Below are 21,665 nucleotides of genomic sequence, written 5' to 3'. Positions count from 1 at the left end.
GAAGAGAAATAATTCGTACAGTTTCATGAAGCTTATATCTTTAATGACGCAAACAAATCATTTTAAACATGATTTTCATTATAATCGTATGCATAAATTCCACTGAAAAGGAAGTGCTTTAGCGGTTGAAATGGTTGAAGATTTTCAGTACATGTACATGTACATACTTCCTGCAGGTACAATATGGAGAACAGAAATCATGAATCAGTGAGTATTTTGAAAGTATGTACATTCATATAAATGATTATGGTACCAGTCATCTGAATTGTTACATGCACACTTTTGAACTATAAAACTGTAAGTGTTGTTATTTCAGAAAAATGAAACCATTTTGCACTCAGTATTCAGTTAATCAGGATTACTGTATTAAGTGGATAGCAGTGACATATATGACACTGTCTAGTGACGAGAGAATATATGTTTTGGAATACCACTGTTGTACTTCCTGTTGTCGTTCACATTAAAACTGATCGTTGGAACAAATTGACTCAGGTCTTTGTAAAATTAATGGCTTACCCTAAATGTATCCATTGTGGAAAATTGGCCATTTAATCTGAAAAGCTGCTTACTTTCCTGGAAATGTTTAAAAGTGCGGTACTGTATCCTGCTTTATAACATTATTAGACAAAGACAATATATACCCAGATGTGGTCACAAATATCCACATTACAAAAATTATGTTTTTCTCTTAAAAGTGTAAAAAAAAAAGAGACCTCATTTGCAGCTACCTTTCTTCTGCACTCTTTCATCTGAACAATGTAATTTTTATGTTTTCTCCACCTTTTACCTGTCCAAGCAAATCCATCAGGCACTTTGGCTGGCTTAATTGTACCATGAATATATCACATAGATGTACCCATGTACCTTTCCTGTATAGTTTATATAGTCTATATATATATATATATATATATATATATATATATATATATATATATATATAAATTCATCTGCATGCATCTTAGTTTGTAGGTCACAAGCTGAGTCTACAACACAAATATTGGCTTAAGTGACATGTAGATATTTTGTGCTTACACTAGAGTTAATATATGTAACCTCAGCCAGTTGAGTTCCCATTTGGCACGGCTGGGTAGATGTGTTAAGTAGGAGAATATGGTTCAAAGGGAGCATCATTTATATACTGGATGTACGTAGCTGAAATGTTACAGTGATAACTGGTGCACAGCATCATTTATATACTGGATGTACGTAGCTGAAATGTTACAATGATAACTGGTGCACAGCATCATTTATATACTGGATGTACGTAGCTGAAATGTTACAGTGATAACTGGTGCACTGCGTGGCTTATTTGGCAGGAAATTTAGTCTAATTATGGGCAATTATTTATCTTAATTTCCCACTACATTTTTAATAATAATGATAAGTTTTAATTATTTTTGAGAAAAAAAAGTTGAATTTCCATGTATTCAAAGAATATATAAATAAATGATTCAGATACTGTTAAAAAGACAGAAATGATCTGCCATGACAAGAAAACACTGAATGCACCATCATTAAACAATTCTTTGATGGGGGTAAAGCAACCCTACATATATCAAAAAGAAAATATAAGGTCGCTTGATAGGGAAATTATTCTTTTGATTGTGGTAAAGGTATATGAATTTTAAAGAAATTAACATTGAGAAAATTTTTTTAAAATTTCTATCAAACGCCCAGTAAAAACTTAAGAGCGTGGCCCTTTATTTTTTCTTCTTGCGAGTTGATCGGGTTACCCACAACGAACATATTTGTAATGATGGCCCTATATATGAGATCAAATTTCCCGATGTTACTTTGCATTGCACACAGCTGTGAACATACAATACATTGTCATGGCATTCCCGCATTGTTCTCATCATCATGATTATATCTTGACATAATTGCCGCCATCATTTCAACATGAATGTGCTAGTTACCATGGTGACATGTTGGAGCAATTTCCTCATGGTATGTGGTTTAAGGTCAGGGTGTTCATCGTTCCCCTTGTAACACAGTGACCTTATGTACACTGCATTCATTTTCACAGCTGTGAATAATTAATGATGTAAAGTGACACTGACATGCAATTGTATCTGTTGCATTATAAAACCTGACATTCTCCATTAAACTATCATGCTGTCTGATACGTGTACCTATGTCACTTTTTTAGTCTTGGGAATTCCCGGGACACTTCTTGTGCTCTGAAAACTATGGAAACAGAATTTTAGGGGAAGTGGGCCTAGATCGTGTGGTTAAGGTGCTTGCCTTTCAATCCACAAACAAGACACGGGTTCAAACCCAGTCTTGGACAGGGAATTTGTACAATTCCCTGCTCTTATCTTAGGTCGTTGGGCCTTGGTGACTATAAGTGGTGGACACTGTTAGTGGGGTCATTAGTGCAGTCCAGCAATTGTTGAAGACCACGTGTCACATAATTGTCACATTTAAAAGTGGGAAAGTTTGTCTGTGACTTGCCAAAGACCTCCACCCATAAAACAGATTACCATAACAGAAGTGAAATATTCATCTGGAGGATGGCACGAAAACTACAATGAAACAAACAAAACAAATGAATAAATACATGTTTCAGTTCCTTACACCAGTACGTACCATAGTGCTTCATAAGTTAAATCTTGATATCAAATCAAAAAATATTCTCAAGTCTTACAGAATATTAACGATTTTGTTATGTCTCTGAGTTTGTGCTGAAGTTCTGGTTTGGTATGATAGACATGTACTTTGTCCACAGCTTTCTGATTTTGGCTATAGTTAAATGTGTAGAAATTTGATTGACAGCTTTGTCAATCAGCCAAATCAGGCCCACCTGTAAGCCTTAATTACGCGCACTGTTAGTAACTCTGATGGCCATTGACAGAGCTGAACTTAATTATGATTACTTTCACCCTACCATGTACATTTTACCTGAGTTTAGTACTCACCTGTCTGTATTACAGTATCAGCTGAGTTACCTGTGAAATCAAAGGCTTACAAGGTCTCATCAATTACCTGTGTTCTGATAAAGCCAGGTAACTGTTTGACCAGTGGATTGAATTGCCTCTGACATCAAAGCTTGAAGCGGTTCTGGCTGAAAAAGCCAGTCAGATTGAATTATTTATGCTTACCAGGTATACCTTTTTGAGAATGTGTGTTTCTTTCATGTCTTAATTACACTTTTGGAAAACAAACATTTTTGAATTTACATGTTTAATGTTCTCCACTTATTACTTGTTCAAAATACGTAAATCATGTTACAGTTTTTGTTCATTGTTTAAACTGTGATTTTGTAACAATATTGTAAAGGTGTTTCTCATATCCATTTGTCTCATGGTTATCTTGAAGCCCATTGATTTAGGACAGTTTGGAAAAAAAAAAGAAAAAATAGTGCAATAATTAATCTATAAATTATATGGAATATCAGATTCAGTTTGACTGAAGCTGTGCCCTATGTACCTTATTTATTATGACAAAGCAAATCTCTGGATAGTGCCCCTGAAAGGAGAAGGGGGAAGTGATATATGCTTTTGTTTACTGACAGTTATGCACTGTAGGTGAGGACAATAATTGTGATTATGTAACATTCATTAACATATATAGCGCCCTTAACTTTTGTATTCCAGAAACTTTGGGAGTAAGTAAAAAGTGTAAGTGACAAAAAGAATTTTGTGACTACTTTAATAAACTAATAAAATCCCATTTTAAAAAACGAGTCCCCCAATAAAACCAACAAAAAAGCCAAAAACAAAGTAAAAACAACCAACCATTCAAACTATTACCAAGGTTTTTGAAAAAAAATGGGAATGTTACATAACTAAGAAGAATCGCACGTTCTAATATCCAGGAATGTACAATTGGAGTCTTATTTTTTGTGGCTAGTATCTTTTTACAAGATGTACTGTAAAATCATGGAGTGTGACTTAAGCAGGCCTTTGTTTGGGGTTAAGGCCTGAATGTTTGTTGAGGTAAGGTACCCAGGAATTTAATCTGCAGGGGAACTTTAGTCTTACTTGTAAAAACATTGGTAACATTCCTTGTTCTAACGGATGGTAAATACTCTAATAATGCCACCACAATTTATACTGATGGTTCGGAACTGAAAAACGTTTCTTAATCATATTGACGAATTAAGTGTGGTCAAATTTCTATCTCCCAGATGACAATTTAAAGATAATCACACTGACCACTATACATCCATGGTAAGGATGAACTTTGGTTTTGGTTAGTCAAATTTGAAGTCATCAAACTGACCCAGGATAAATTCATCAAACTGACTAATCAATGTTAGTCAAATATACTAGTAGAGTAGTTCATCAAATTGACCAATTATTCGTTGGTGGAGATAGTCAGACTGAACAATGCAAGTTCTTCAAAGTTATTAAATAGTCAAAATTCTATCTCAGAGACGACGATTTTACGATCGTCAAATGGTTTTCACCTTGTCAGAGTGCCTAAGTCCAGGATGTCAAGTTCAGAAAGCGTATGAAATGTACATAGGGTATGTAATCAACGTGCTTTCAGGCGAAAGCGAAAGCGAACAAAATGTCCCAAGATTCATCAGACAGACAACTGAAATCTAAGCATACTAGTACAAGAGTTAAACATATTCGAATCCATTCTATGTTGTATATGCATCTCCTCGTGACGTGGAACTCACATCGCCATATTTGTGACCATTATCTAAGTAATCTATCATCTCAGATACGTTTCCCCACCCTTAGCAGCCTTCAGCATTTAGTAGTTCTTTTTATGCAAGACTACAGAGTTTCCAAATATAGGCAGTTAGCTCAGAAAGGATCAGCTTTCAGAAATAAAACATTTCAATGCATTTTAAGTGTGAAACCCATACCAAAAAAAAAACCAAAATGAAAGTATTTTTAGTTATGCAATTGTCAGTTGTCTATCTGGTGAGGCTTAATTCTCTTTTCCATTAAGAATGGCATAAATCAGACAAACTTCAGAATTTTCTGTCAGACTTAAACTGTATTCAAAACTGTGAGTCATGGTTTACAGAAAAAATATGCACGTACACTTGTTATGTTGTCATCAGTTCACTAATCCCTGGTAGCCTGGCTGCATGTTCGTGCCTAATTAAAAATGCATTTAACTGTTTTAGTTAAACCAATACTTCAGGTGATATCTTTGTCTTGTCTTGGATATTTAAGGTTACTGTCTGGATAAATAAAAGTGTCTTGCTCAACTCCTTTGGATGGGATATGTTGAATATGTAGTAAAATGCACCTGAAAGATTGACAGCATCCATAACACACTTTACCTAACACACAGCCAAGCCATCCACAAACACCTCTATCAGGCAATCCTCGTTCGGTTTAAACAATTAAGTCTCCACTGTACGCAAAGACCGGGTGCATGCTTGAGATACTCTCACATCTAAATTAGAAAATGAATCATATATCCAACTTATTTTTGAGGTTTCCAGGTAGATGACAATGTCAAGTTAGTTAAAAAAATTAATTGGAAGCTTACCAAAGGAATATATTCCCTTTCGGCTGCATGCTTGCAATTTATGTAAATTTTTCATATTATTATTGTTCCTTAATTCTGGCAGCTTAATTTAACGAGTTATTCAAATAAGTAAAACTCATAGTTTTGAGTTTTTTTCAGTGACCGTTCAACTTTTACACCTGTATAAGGGAAAGGTAAACAATAATGTTTGAGCGAATGTAATAAACCTGGCCATTGGAAAATATAACGGGCATATGCCCAGTACTGCTGACAAGTATCAGGAGTAAACACCAATCAGAAAATGTTATTCACAACGAGACAGGTAAATGCGGTGTATACGACGGGAAATGGAGGTTTACCAATTAGCTCATAATGACTAACTGGCTGGTCTTAATGATTTACTATTAATTTTGTAAAAGTGAAAATGTTTTGGCTATAATTTGTCTTGGTGCAATGGTATTCGTGCCTTGTATTTGTATAAAATGTGTTACGACTAATTGTTTTGGACACAAGTATACTAGCACTCTGTGAATATATCGCCAATCTATCATTTGTGTAGCAGTTAAAGAGTACACTTGAAACAACAACAACGGTAGGTTAATAACCAAAAAGTTCCAACTTTTTCTTCACAAATGTGTGGCCGTATGTATGAGTTTAAAAAATGAGTAGACAGTTTTAAATCTACTAGGTTACCTGATGAATCACGATAAACAAACTTCAAAATTTCAGCTACAAAACGGACTATGAACCAAAATGGCATGTTGTCGTTTTGTCCTTCTAGCGGCCAAACTATCTCCCTTTTTACCTGGACCAACTTATATTAGTCACTTTGACTACTCTCATAGGAGACGGCAAAACCTATTACTCGACAAAAGCCAATGCAGTAATTCTGCCCTATATAATGTCAAGGCTGGTAAATCTTCCAAATTTCTATCCAACCATTTACCCCTTAATGGTGAAGGACATCAAGCCACGACCTGTATATATCTACAAAATTTCGCCAGTAATTTCATCTCAAGGCCAGTACGTGTTGCAGTGTGCACATTTTTTGACGCACATAGATTTTAATTGCATGGCCGACTACCCATATCTTAGTCAAATTGACAAGTAAATGTTTATCTGTGTTAGCTAAAATGTGACACGTACTGGAAAGAAAAAGTAGGCACAATAATGTATAATGATCAAGAATTCATGCAGCCTTCTTTCTAAAGAACTCCAAGTTGTGGCTTAAATTATAAGAAGATTTTACCAGAATTGGAAATTTGTTTGTCATCTTCTTACAGTGTATCTACAACATGTACAATATTCTTGAATATGGACAACAGAAATGAGAAATGTACAGAATATCATAAATAAAAAGGTTCTGGCTAATGAAAGAGAGAAAAATTAAAAAAACAAGAACAACCTTCTTTCAAATATCCCTCCAAAAAGTTTAGGGTATGGCCCTTTTTTAGTGTCGGACGCCAGCATTATGGTAGATGGAACTTTTTTACATTTGTTATAATTCCATCTACATGCTGGCTCCTTCTCCGGCCATACAGTATGTGTGAAGGCCTGCCAGTAACCTGCAGATGATCATGGATTTTTCCAGGGCTCTGCCCAGTTTCCTCCCACCATAATGCTGGCTGTTGTCGTATAAGTGAAATATTCTTGATTGGGGCTTAAAACACAAATCAAATGAATAAATGAATAATCCATACATAAATGTGTTGAAACTGATGGACAGCTGTGCAAAATCAAAAGGGTTGTCCAAAGTATTCCGCTAAATTAAACACCAATCCTTTTCAGCTGCCAGTGATACCAGTCAGCCAAGTACTCCAGCTTTTGGTTTTAATGGTTAAAGGTCATTATGTGAATTACGGTAGCAGGTAAATGATTAAAGACATGCCAGGCTAACACCTGCTCTTCATCCCTCTTGGTAAGGTTATGTTTGTGTAAAGGGACTGTCTCACTAAGACAGGTATCATGGTCAGAGAATTTACCTGTAATGTACTATAAACACCTGAGTCACTTTAAACAGTAGACTGGGTTACAAGAATGTGGCTCCATAGGTGTCACCACCTGTAGTGGTGCTATAAGAAAGGATCGGTGTATGTTTACAAAAAGAAATCAGCATGTGTTGTGTAAATTAAGTATCCTAGACAAAACAACATGCGATAAATACAGATGTGATTGTGTACAATGACTTACAAAGGGGGGCCTAATGGCTTTTGTCTCTGACATGGTGGCCCAGTTAGACAACCAACCTATCCTATAACTATATAGTATCAGGGCATACACATGTTTTTTTATACTTATCACTGTGCAAATGTAAATCTCCATGCAGAGTGTTTTGTGAAAAGAATATAGGTGTGACACCTGACTCAGTTTTATGAAGTGTTACGATCGTGTGAATTGATGGGGTGTCCTATCTGGTGTCAAGTTAGTCTTTCATATGAGAAAAGGTTGTGGAATTGGGTAGATGAATCAGTGGCGTGAAATTGTGACATTTTCCCTTTGTTTGCATTGAGACGGACATTAGATTGAACTCTACAGCTCCTCATTGGAAGCACTGTGTTACTACAGTGTATCGTAAGTAGAAAGGTCTGTCAGCAACCTGTGGATGGTTGTGGGTTTTCCGCGGGCTCTGCCCAGTTTTTTTCCCACCATAATGCTGGCTGCCGTCGTGTAAGTGAAATATTCTTGAGTGCAGCGTAAAACACCAATCAAATAAATAAATATATAAATAACTGTAATGTATTTAATCTAAACTTTGGTGAGTGAAAATGCTCTTTGAGAAGCATATAAAGGCCTTAAAATGATTCTTTTGATGCCAACAAAGTTTTCACGAAGTTTTCTTAAGTGGTCCTATAAGGTGGACGAATCGATCAGAGTCAATCAAAATGTGTCACTTGAAAAAAGGTAAAGTTCAGGTGAAATACAGTATTCCATGACTGACGTCTATAGGTATTTGATAGCCACAAGGCATATTGCAGCCTCAGAGCATTGACCCTTCCTTCCGCAGGTCATTTCTTACGCTCCTGCGACCTGGATGAATACCTCGGCAATCTTAATTAAGCTGTTCATCTGTTGACATTTGTCTGATTTATGTCTTAGTGTTTTTTGTCACCAATGGTTGTGTGCATGGTAAGCCATGCACATGTACATATGCTGCACACATACACACTGTTCATTCTTTTTACCATTGTGTATTTTTGTGTATCCATATGTATTTTGTGTAAATACTGCTTGTAAGCATGTATAAAAGATATCATCAATGTTTGCATTTTAAAACTTTGAAATTATTCAAAGGGACATTTGAAATTGAAGTGTACATTTAAAAAGACGCGCATACAAACATTTGTGTACTGCAGAGCCATATGAGCAACTGAAAGCTGTACATGTAAGTTTACAGTTGGCTCAACCTAGTTTGTACTTTGTTCGCTGCTAGCAACAATTTGTGCAAATTATGAAGGCACTCAGCTTTGATATGTACTGGTAACAGTGTGTTGCAACTTTGTATGCATTCAGTTAGATTTATTATAGCCAACATTCCTTTGTCAGCGATGGGACTGGACTTGTTCATTTTGTTATCATGACAACAGTCTTTCATTTAATTAACATTTAAATAACACTGAGCTAGTGGGTGTACATGTACCAGTTATCACTGTCACCTGGGCATGGCTAAAGGAATCTACCTGTTATTGTGAAAATTTAAAACAAAACAAATGGTCTTTTTGAGAGATTTTTCGGTGAATTGTGAGCAGTCATCTATATATATACACCCTGGGGATACACTGACTGCATGTATGTAGACACCTGAATTTGTAGATGCCTATCTGTATTTGACAGAGTAAATGCAGAGGTGTGAAAAACTCAAAAGGCACAGTAAATGTAGCAAGCAAATAAATACATTGTAACAGCTCTACATTATGGTAACCATGGCAAATACTTTGAGTTGGAATTATTAAAAAATATATATTTATTATTTTATTCATTAATTTATTTAATTTGTGTTTTAACATTGTACTCAAGATTTCATCGTGAATATATAACATTGTTGATGTTGACAGGTGTGGGGAAAACTGGGTGTCAGCATGAGGTCTAATTACCAATGTATTTAACCAAGATTTGCCAACAATGTTGGGTATAATATAAGTGAAGGTGATCTGACTTCGTGTAAAATTTTTATAATTCAGATCAAAGTATTTTGCTGTTGGTTATTTTAATGTAAGAAAGTTAATTCTTCAACAAATATTGAACTGAAGTGTCAGCTATAGTGTTCAATACTACTCACCAAGGAAAGTCACTTATCACCTTTTCACCCACTGGTACCTGAGAGATAAGGTGATAATAGTGCTAAGAGAAAGATAAGTAAACAGCTCAGGCTGACAAAAAGAAATCTTAGAGTACAATATGTAGATTTAACTACCATACAATTGTATTAGCCTGTGACCTTTATTGATAGAAAAGGGGCAATAAAGAGATTTCAGGATAAGCTTATACAACAATGGATTTGATTGGCCATTGTAACAGCTGTCAGTATTGGTAGAAATCATGATGGGGGCTCATGATGGGTGGGCCTTAATGGTCAATATTAATGACAACTTGTGTGTAATCTGAGACACTGTTTATTTTGTGGCTTAATTATAAGCAGGCACAGATTTAACACTTTTGATTAGGTTTTATTGGATAGAATTATCCAGCACATGTTATTATAAAGCAGTGGCACTTTAATAGTTTTTGCACCTCTAAGAACATACATTTTTTTTACTTTCATAATGCCACCCTCACCCCTCTCCCTCTTGGCAACCCCTCTCACTGTGACAGGTGTTTTGACAGTTCTCTGCTTTAAATGCTGAGACTTGAACAATTCACCCTCATTGCTGCCCTTATTTATTCATTGGAGGGACATAAGAGTATTTAGTGCATGTGTACTGAATGACTTTTGTGGCAATATAAGGAAGGAGAATATTGATTGCAACTATTTGAATTTTACGATGGATGAGGGAATATGTTTGCAACTAGACAAATCTGAAGATCTTTGCTTAGTGAGTCATTTCATTCAGGTATTTAGCAACAGTGGACCAGCTTGCATGATCTATTTTTAAAATTATTTGAAATTTGAAGTAAATAGAATATTATGGCTTTGAAGTGTCTCTTTGCTGTTATATTGTGAGACATTAAAAATTTTCTCTGAATTAAATTAAAAGTAATGCCGATATGCCTGTAAAGCCGTTTTGTGAAAGAAAACAATATTGGCATGTTTTATCCCCCCCCCCCTTCCCCGCCCTTCCAGTTTAAGCTGCTTTTCTTTTAGCATTCTTTACTGTGACTCCTTTCATGCAGGTAGCTAGTCTTCAGACAGCCTGGCAACAGACAATATATATATATCAGTGATTTTTTGTGCAAACAGCATTTTTTGCGATTTTGGCTTTGGTCTGGTTTTAATCTGAGTGTCACTTTGTATTTTATCATTTTAGCTTCAAGAGGACGTGACAGTGTTAAAGAAGAAGCTGATGGAAACAGAAGAAATGGTGAAGAAGACACAATCAAATCTCCGACTTCAGCAAACCCGAACCAAACAGCTCATCTCTATCTGGAAAACACATGTGGAACGAAACGAGCAAAACCTGAAAAGACAGGGGATGCAGAGAGACCAGCAGCTAGGGGAGGTAATTTCACAGTTACTCTTTTTTGAAGGTCAGCTGCGAAAGGAGCAGAAGCGCATTGTGTCATTGCTCGCGGAGAAAGATAGCATCATTCAGCAGCAAGAGGTGCAGATTCAAGAACTGGCCCTGACTAACAGTAAACTGATGCAAGCGTTTGGCGATGTGAAAGCTCTTAGGAATAAAAATGGAATTGTAAGCGCCCATGATTCGTCGTCTGTTATCGGGCCAAAGTCACCTGCCCCGCTGGAAATGTCTCCGCCCTCTGACCTGACGTCAAAGGTCACTGCAAAGGACAAAAGTGTCCATAAGCCGGTAAGCCGATTCACTGCTGTAAAGAATCGACTGCGACGACACAAAAGTAACCTGGAACTGAGGAACATTGAAAACACAATATTTGAGGAAACAGCCGAAGAGTTATCCTCAAGTCAGGAAAACGTTGTGTGTCGACGTAGCAACCCGCGGCGTACCGGACGAGAACGCTGCAAAAGTATCGCCGGGTATCCCGTGGCAGCTGATTCTGGATTGGATGGTGAAACCTGTGACTTGCAAAGTGGTGTGGAAAATTTGTACAGGGGAGGATTTGACCGTGGCCTTGAAGACAGAGCGCTCAGGGGGCAATTCCAACCTTTCGAAAACGTTGATTACAGCAGAGAACTGTATGATGGTTTTAAGGAGAACTTCCAGGAAGTAAACCCTTCTACTTCTCCACCAAATAGTAACATGCTCTCTGTCGATGACACAGCCATTGACCAGGGACACAAAAAAATGTCGCTAATGGACAGAATCCGTTCGGTGTCAAGTTCAGACGTTCGTGTGTCTGCAGGATCGCAAGAGTCACTGAAATCTGACTCATCAGACTCCCAAAAGAGTCCTCAAGCTGAAGGCAAGTCTTCACCCGTCAGTGAGTCCAACCCTTTTAAGACGTTCAAGTCCATGCTGAAGCGCAAAGGCAGCAAGCTTCGGAAAAAACGCTCCGTTTCTCTGCCGCAGACGACAAATATGGAATATCACGAAGCCTTGAAACATCACCTGGACAAAGAGAAAACAAAGAAGTAATGTGTAAACTGGGCGATGTTTCAGTAGTTTCTCTAATCAGTGTTTTATAGTCTCTCTTGAATGTTCCTGTGTACATCATTCCTGCAGAGTACGTATGTATATCTCAGTGGAAGTAACTGCGATCTCTCTGTGCTGTCATATAATGTTACCTGTCAGTCATCTGTCAGTCATGACCACTGGTACTGTCAGCGAAGCAGTTTAACTCTGCCTGGAGTATATGCAGTCCAGTGCATCTACAGTGGTCCTGGGTCATCTTCAAAAAGTTCTTTGTTGGGGTTAACCCAACCTATCACTATCAGAAAGAGTAGTGGTTAGTGGGATTTGTTTTTTTTTTTTTTTTTGACTCTTGCTGATGAAAAGGATTTTAAAGAAATAACACAGAGACAAAAAAAATTCCATCAAAAGACCAATAAATCTTCAGAGCCCTTTTTGAAGGGTCCGTCGGGTTATCTCCAATGAAGATATTTTGAATGATGGCCTATAAATATATTACTTTAGAATTGATAAGCAGAATAATGGATGTAATAAATGGATCTGTGTCACAAGACAATAAGTTTGAATTTGGTTTATGTTTTTGAACTGGAAAAGATCATTTTTCTTTATTGATACCATGCCATATATATACAGCTTCTTGTTAAGGTGTCAAGACAATGTTCTGATATCATTGATACAGGCTGGATTCACACGATCATTATAAATTGTCATATAATAATTAAGTAATTGTGAGCAAAAAATCCATATGGTCATGGGCCTCTCCTAGTTTCCTCTCACCATAATGCTCCTGGTTGTTGTTGTATAAGTGAACTATTCTTGAGTACAGCATAAAAATACCAATGAAATAATAATAGCATTAACAATAATAAACAATGGAAATGACAAGTGAACAACAGGTGATCAAAAGTTTTAAGTGGATTTTGTTATAAAATAAACCAGATTACATAAATGTTTGTAACAACAAATATTGTGTTGCAATAAACCAGTAACTTATTGGCATGATGAAGTAGCCTTGTCTACCTGCATGGTTAGCTGCCAGCTTTAAATTGAACACCGTCGGAGTGGCACATGCTAATTGCATCAGTTCATTTTTTACCTCAGTTAAGGTTCACATGTAAGCTACCTGTTCACATGCATAATACAAGAAAACAGCCTAATGAAAGAGTCAGCCAAGATTATTTATCTGATATATTTTGGAATTTTGTTCTGAGATCTGTTTCATCTGGGGTACATTATCTCCTACTGTATCCCAGGAAGGATACAATATTATCCCCTCTTGTGTCTCAGGTGGGACATAATGTCTCATATTGTATCCCAGGTGAGATACAGTATCTCATATTGTATCCCAGGTGTCATTCTTCCCAGTGTAATAAGCTACTTGTATCAGAAATATGAAAGCAAAGTTGAGAAAATTGACAGCCGAAGGATCTCAGAGCTGTAGGATTGTACATATAATTATACACATTGTTGAAAATGTTGAGAAAATGTACTACAAGCATTTAAAATGTTTTTAATTTTTGTCTGCAAAATGTACACTAAATGATTACTAAATGTGTGAATATATTCAACAGTACTATGAAGGGTACATTAATTTAGTTTGAATTTAAAATGGAGTGTGTACAGAAAGGGATACATTTGATTGTAAATGTTTTCATTGGACTGTTTACCATCTCCCCACATATGGACAATGCATGCACATACATTTAAGTATGAATAAGTTTGGAACTCTCCATAGTCTTGGTACACTTCGTGTGCATGTATATATTTTCGTTATAACTATTTATTCTGAAGTGAAAGTCTATACCCACCCAGGTACAGCTGATGTGAATGTATTTATACTTACTGAGTATATGTGTATATAGGCCTGCGGTGTGACTCAGGTCTTCCGAAGAAAAACAAATTGAATCACAGTTTTTGGGGTGGGTTTGCTTTCTCAGCTGTTTGTTGAGATATTTTTGCATGCATCATTTTAATTTATGTGCGTGAAAGTGAAACGTATATATACACATTTATATACATGTAGGATTATTTGTAAATGATTGAGTAGTATACTACTGCATATGAAATACACCATGTACGCGTGGATATGTGGAACAAGACATAGTGTCCATGCATGTTAAATACAAGGTTGTTCGATCTCTGTATAAGTACACACTTACACATACGGCTGTGTACGTTGTAACCTTATCAACAAAAATACACAAATACAATGTGTACAGCTCACGTCAATTAATGGTGAGGCATGGAAACCGGCAGATGTTCGGTACCATGTTGTTTGTATACCATTTGTGTTTGTCACCATTAAATGACTTATAATTTTCGCAAAAAATTGTTTTGTTACAATAACTGCATGTACACATATCCTGGAATATATTGACAGTAAATAACATAAAAGTATACTTTTGCATCATTTTCAACAACTGTATATCACCCTTCTGTACTACAGCTTACAATCGGTGAAAAATTCCGTGAGATTGTAGGTGATTTACCATATTCCTGTATTTTATCTACGTCTTGGTGGAACAATTAATTTATAACAGTTTGTACATGTAGGAGACATACAGATAATTTATTTATTTATTTATTTGATTGATGTTTTACGCCGTACTCAAGAATATTTCACTTATACGACAGCGGCCAGCATTATGGTGGGAGGAAACCGGGCAGAGCCCGGGGGAAACCCTCGACCATCCACAGGTTGCTGCCAGACCTTCCCACATACTTCCGGAGAGGAAGCCAGCATGAGCTGGACTTGAACTCACAGCGACCGCATTGGTGAGAGGCTCCTGGGTCATCATACAGATAATAAAATCACATGAAGCAAGACAGAAATGAATAATAATGAACGTGAATGTTTCCTAAATAGTGCTTGGCTCAGTATAGCTTTACCACTACTTGATACACCTGAATGGATGTGTGAGAAGTATTTTCTAAAGCCGTTTTGATGGTTAATGTATAATAATTGTAAAAACAAATTTTGTGGTATAATTACTGCATAAATGTGGCTAATATCTGCAGGCTTGTTCATGCAATTTAATGAGGTAAATTAATGTCATGTCCTTTTGCATCAAGTTAAACATCGCCGGTTTAAGAATTGAAGAATATGTGATGTGCACTGGTAATACAGGAAATATGAGTTCTGAATAGTTACCGTATATCACCTAAAGTTTGGTGTGTTGAAGTTTGTTTTTAGTTTTCCATTTTTCTGATGAAAAAAAAAAACAGTGACCACATAAGGTGGATAAATCAATCAGAATCAAGTAAAATGTGTCACATGAAATATGGTAATCGTTAGGTGAAATATGGTAATCGTTAGGTGAAATATGGTAATCGTTAGGTGAAATATGGTCATCATAAGGTGAAATATGGTGATTCTCATTATTATATACTGCAGATTGCTTGTGGAATGCAAACATGCAGATACAAAATTATTCTTTAGCTTAAAAAGTCATTGTTTTGTTCTTTGTAGGTTTATTACATTGTACTAAATTAAATGGATTGCTTTTGTATTGATGCACCAGTCACCACATGTGTTAGGATGTGCCAGTACCTCATGATTAAATATGAGGCACCGTAACATATGGCGAAATCCCAGCTGCAAAACTTTGCAGGTGACCCAGGGGAATCCCTGTATGTTGTCCATTTGTGATCATGCCAGGGTTGAGATTTGTGTGAAGTATATAGTCTTCTTGACTTTTGTTACCACCTTTTGTTGAATGCCCCCATTTCTGTAGTCTGAAGGCAGTTGACAGGTCTTGCCTGGCAGTGAATTGCTGAATTCAGAGAGCTAGTTTTGACAATAAAGTCTGTGTTTAAAATTTTATTTAGAGGAGTTAAAATTGGGAACACTAATAACATATGCTATATGATAAGTGTAAATGTACGTGCGACGGTTTGACCCTGTAAGGCTGCTGTGATTCTTCAACCTTCTTCACATGCTTTGCAAAATGTTTGTTCAAGCAAATTGTAAAGGAAGTAATGTTCTGTATAGACTTGAAAGGCTCTGAAATTTGCCAACCCAACCAATGTAGTTTTGTTTTCAAAATCAAATTAAAAAGGTACATAAAGCACACTGAAATATGCTATTGTATGCAAAAAGGTTGGGTAACATATTGAAGTTTCGAATTTCTCATTAAAGACAAAAATTGCTTGGTGAAATCAGCCCCAGGTACTTTATGTTACAGGTGTAAACTCTAATTAGTCTCAGCTGTCATTTTCACCGCCTATGTACGTGTATAGATGTACCACTGTACAAAATGTGGAAACGACCTTCATTGTACAGCAGTCATGCATCCATCATGCGTCAGCTGTAAGATTATCAATCTGTTTGCTGAAGCTAGTCGCTGGAGAATTGTCAGTTATCCATGATCCACCACTGATATGTTGCCATAGCGACCAGGTGTACTGATCTGATCAAAGGTGTGTTGATTGATCTATACTAGCAGAAGTGGCTGGGAAGCTATCTTTCTGTATTTCACTGGTTTTTCCAGTCTCCGGGGTGGAGGATAGCTGTTGTGAGATGGGGAGGAGGGGGGGGGGAGGGGGTAGGTAGGTAGGTATCCAGCATATGGCTGATGGCCATACCAATACCTGAATTTAATCCAGCATGCATAGATCAAAAGAGATACAGTCAGACAGACTATAGCCTATTTCATTTCAATTGTGATGATATAATATAACAAGACGCCAACCTCTGTCAGTGTGTAGACTAAATAGCATACATATATTTGTTAATATTTTCATTTTCGCAGTGTTTTTCATTTTAAATTCAAGCCATAAATATTTAAATTACTGAGCCATGGATCTCTTACAAACTACATGTCTTACCCTTTATTTTGGCAAAATAGTGAAGTGTTTTTGTTTTTGATGATAGGCCACTTAAGGTCTACGGAACAAGAGGTATACACAGCTACGCAATTAATGTCAATAAGGGTACTGTCACAAGTACCTCAGGTGATATTTTACATATGGGTGATATGGTTACAGATACATGCAGAATGCATCATTTTTCTAAAGTCTGACAACTAGACTGGCAAATAAATGTATACATGTAAATATGTGATTAAAAGCATAACAAAGATAAAACATTATACAGGTGTGTGGATGGGAGGTGTGTTAGACAGGTATGCCAATGTGGGGTAATTTATAAATTGCTGCTTTCTTGCCATTTTTGTGTGTGTGAAAATTGCTTAGAAGTGTTACAAAGAAAAAGTTGTATATAAAAACATAGGTGTATAATAGGCTGTGGACCAGCTATTTCATCACTAAGCATAATCTTAAATGCGCTTTAACTTAGAAGAAACATACCATCTTCATTGTTTATTGTCATATAGAATGTGCTTTATTTGATTATAATGTCATATCCAACCGGTACAAGTAAGGTCACAGCAGTTTTAATTTGTGTTTTACGAACGAGCCAACACAAAACAGTTCAAAAATGGAATAAAAGTAAAGCTGCAAGTCCACATTTTAATTTAGTCCGATCCATGATATTTTAAGCTTTTCATGTTTTTCACAGTCCAAATTTCCCACTAAAGCTGGTATACAGTTGAAAAACGATTCAGCTCAAGTTTAGGGTGTTTTTATTTGTATTTATGAAAGTTTCCGACTTTTAAAAGAAATTTGAGTGCTTAAGTCAAACAAAATTTATTTATTTATTTATCTGATTGGCGTTTTACTTCGTACTTAAGAATATTTCACTTATACGGCTGCGGCCAACAATATGGTGGGAGGAAACCGGGCAGAAACCCCCGACCATCCGCAGATTGCTGGCAGACCTTCCCACATATGATTGTAGAGGACGCCAGCATGAGCTGGACTGGAACTCCCAGTGACTGCATTGATGAGAGGCTCCTGGGTCACAACGCTGTGCTAGCGTGCAAACCGACTGGGACAGGGAAGCCCCCAAAATGAAATTTAAGGTGACACAAAGATTAACCTAAAATGCTTGACATTTGCCAAATCTTGTGTGACATAAACATACAAATAGGGCTACAGTTTTGCACTATTGATACAAACCATGCAGTTACATCGGTTTGTCCTAGATCGAAAAAAGGGGCTATACCAAAGATTTCCGGCCAAAAATTGACCAGTGCAAATCCAACTGAATTTTTTGCTGTTGTTTTGGAACAGCCCAAATAATTAACTTTCCGAGAGCATGAGCCTCATCTGTGCATGTCACTGTTCAAAATGAATAATAAATTCCCATGTGGGTTGCATTATAACTTCTTAAAATTTTAGTATCATTTTAGCACTGTTAATTGTGCAGATGAGTCTTTTTACTAAAAGGCAATAGTTTGAGCTATTCTGGGTAAATATAGACATATTAATTTTACTACCAAATGTGGATGTTTTCTTTCAGAAATCTCAGGTATAGCCTCTTTTACTAGTATGTTTGGCTCATAATCTCCCAATGCAGTGGAAATTTGATCATGATGATGCTAAGGGTTGTTAAAACTTCTTTTTTTTCATTTTAAATTTTTGTTTTTGTCTTCAAATTGTAATTGTGTTTATAAATGTACATATGTATTTAAAATCTGTGTAAACAGTGCAAATCGACATGTTCGAATTTGCCCCCTGAATTGTTCTGCTCTTGTCAATTCAATCAGCCTCTGTATGTACATTTACTTGTAGATTTATCTGAACATCACGCTGGTTCTCTTTTACGTTTCCGATGTACATAAATGACTTGTTGTCGTCTGTGGAGAATGTGCTTTCATTGCAGCGATGTTGTTTAAACTGGAGTACCCTATTAACATTACACACTTTAAGTTGCCATAATTTATGTACAAAGGATAGATTTATTTCTTGTTGCTTAGAAAACTTATTTTTCTATATGCTCTCTCAACTTTCAAAAATTACACTTTGAAAAACAGAGTATTTGTTTGATTTGTTATATCTCTTGTTGAGCATGCCACTATTACTGTGGATGGTGTTTGGGGTTTATTTATTATATTTACTTGACTGGTGTTTTATGCCGTACAAAAATATTTCACTTGTAGGACGCCAGCCAGTAGTCTGGTGGGAAGAAACAGATGACCATCTGCAGGTTGCTGGCAGACCTTCCCGTTTGTGGCCAGACAGAAAGCTAGCATGAGCTGGATTCAGAGCAACCGCATTGGTGGGAGGCTCCTGGATCACTGCGCCGCGCTGGCTTGCTGACCAGGAGACCTTCCCATGAACGGCCAGAGAGAAAGCCAGCATAAGCTGGATTCAGAGAGACAGCATTGGTGGTAGGCTCCTGGATCACTGCACTGCGCTGGCGTGCTGACCAGGAGACCTTCCCATGAACGGCCAGAGAGAAAGCGAGCATAAGCTGGATTCAGAGAGACAGCATTGGTGGTAGGCTCCTGGATCACTGCGCCGTGCTGATGCGCTGGTCAGGAGACCTTCCCATGAACGGCCAGAGAGAAAGCCAGCATAAGCTGGATTCAGAGAGACAGCATTGGTGGTAGGCTCCTGGATCACTGCGCCGCGCTGATGCGCTGGTCAGGAGACCTTCCCATGAACGGCCAGAGAGAAAGCCAGCATAAGCTGGATTCAGAGAGACAGCATTGGTGGTAGGCTCCTGGATCACTGCGCCGCGCTGGCTTGCTGACCAGGAGACCTTCCCATGAACGGCCAGAGAGAAAGCAAGCATAAGCTGGATTCAGAGCGATAGCATTGGTGGTAGGCTCCTGGATCACTGCGCCGCGCTGGCTTGCTGACCAGGAGACCTTCCCATGAACGGCCAGAGAGAAAGCCAGCATAAGCTGGATTCAGAGAGACAGCATTGGTGGGAGGCTCCTGGATCACTGCGCCGTGCTTGCGTGCTGACCAGGAGACCTTCCCATGAACGGCCAGAGAGAAAGCCAGCATAAGCTGGATTCAGAGCGACAGCATTGGTGGGAGGCTCCTGGATCACTGCGCCGCACTGGCTTGCTGACCAGGAGACCTTCCCATGAACGGCCAGAGAGAAAGCCAGCATAAGCTGGATTCAGAGAGACAGCATTGGTGGTAGGCTCCTGGATCACTGCGCCGCGCTGGCTTGCTGACCAGGAGACCTTCCCATGAACGGCCAGAGAGAAAGCAAGCATAAGCTGGATTCAGAGAGACAGCATTGGTGGGAGGCTCCTGGATCACTGCGCCGCGCTGGCTTGCTGACCAGGAGACCTTCCCATGAACGGCCAGAGAGAAAGCAAGCATAAGCTGGATTCAGAGCGACAGCATTGGTGGGAGGCTCCTGGATCACTGCGCCGCACTGGCTTGCTGACCAGGAGATCTTCCCATGAACGGCCAGAGAGAAAGCGAGCATAAGCTGGATTCAGAGCGACAGCATTGGTGGTAGGCTCCTGGGTCACTGCGCCGCGCTGATGCGTGGGCAGGAGACCTTCCCATGAACGGCCAGAGAGAAAGCCAGCATAAGCTGGATTCAGAGAGACAGCATTGGTGGTAGGCTCCTGGGTCACTGCGCCGTGCTGATGCGTGGGCAGGAGACCTTCCCATGAACGGCCAGAGAGAAAGCCAGCATAAGCTGGATTCAGAGAGACAGCATTGGTGGTAGGCTCCTGGATCACTGCGCCGTGCTGATGCGTGGGCAGGAGACCTTCCCATGAACGGCCAGAGAGAAAGCCAGCATAAGCTGGATTCAGAGCAACATCATTGGTGGTAGGCTCCTGGGTCATTGTGACGCGCTGATGTGCTGGTCAGGAGACCTTCCCATGAACAGCCAGAGAGAAAGCGAGCATAAGCTGGATTCAGAGCGACAGCATTGGTGGGAGGCTCCTGGATCACTGCGCCGTGCTGGCGTGCTGACCAGGAGACCTTCCCATGAACGGCCAGAGAGAAAGCGAGCATAAGCTGGATTCAGAGAGACAGCATTGGTGGGAGGCTCCTGGATCACTGCGCCGCGCTTGCGTGCTGGCCAGGAGACCTTCCCATGAACGGCCAGAGAGAAAGCAAGCATAAGCTGGATTCAGAGCGACAGCATTGGTGGGAGGCTCCTGGATCACTGCACCGCGCTGGCGTGCTGACCAGGAGACCTTCCCATGAACGGCCAGAGAGAAAGCGAGCATAAGCTGGATTCAGAGCAACCGCATTGGTGGGAGGCTCCTGGATCACTGCGCCGCGCTTGCGTGCTGACCAGGAGACCTTCCCATGAACGGCCAGAGAGAAAGCAAGCATAAGCTGGATTCAGAGAGACAGCATTGGTGGGAGGCTCCTGGATCACTGCACTGCGCTGGCGTGCTGACCAGGAGACCTTCCCATGAACGGCCAGAGAGAAAGCGAGCATAAGCTGGATTCAGAGAGACAGCATTGGTGGGAGGCTCCTGGATCACTGCGCCGCGCTTGCGTGCTGACCAGGAGACCTTCCCATGAACGGCCAGAGAGAAAGCGAGCATAAGCTGGATTCAGAGCGACAGCATTGGTGGGAGGCTCCTGGATCACTGCGCCGCGCTTGCGTGCTGGCCAGGAGACCTTCCCATGAACGGCCAGAGAGAAAGCAAGCATAAGCTGGATTCAGAGCGACAGCATTGGTGGTAGGCT

At 38.8% G+C, this 21,665-nt stretch overlaps 1 protein-coding gene across 2 annotated transcripts in view; it reads left to right on the top strand.

Moving 5' to 3' along the window:
- The window catches only part of LOC135480084 (uncharacterized), a 33,974-nt gene extending 19,810 nt beyond the window's left edge, over positions 1 to 14,164 (top strand). For both annotated transcript variants that reach the window (XM_064759838.1, XM_064759839.1), the window contains exon 3: positions 10,902 to 14,164. In XM_064759838.1, the coding sequence (XP_064615908.1) occupies positions 10,902 to 12,146 (1,245 nt within the window). In that variant the 3' untranslated portion in view covers positions 12,147 to 14,164. The remainder of the gene's footprint in view (positions 1 to 10,901) is intronic.
- The last annotated feature ends 7,501 nt before the right edge of the window (positions 14,165 to 21,665 follow it).

Source organism: Liolophura sinensis, chromosome 13, assembly GCF_032854445.1.
Source record: "Liolophura sinensis isolate JHLJ2023 chromosome 13, CUHK_Ljap_v2, whole genome shotgun sequence".
Lineage (NCBI taxonomy): Eukaryota > Metazoa > Mollusca > Polyplacophora > Chitonida > Chitonidae > Liolophura > Liolophura sinensis.
Note: the sequence above shows the minus strand (reverse complement) of the source record. Positions and strands in the feature narration are given on the sequence as shown.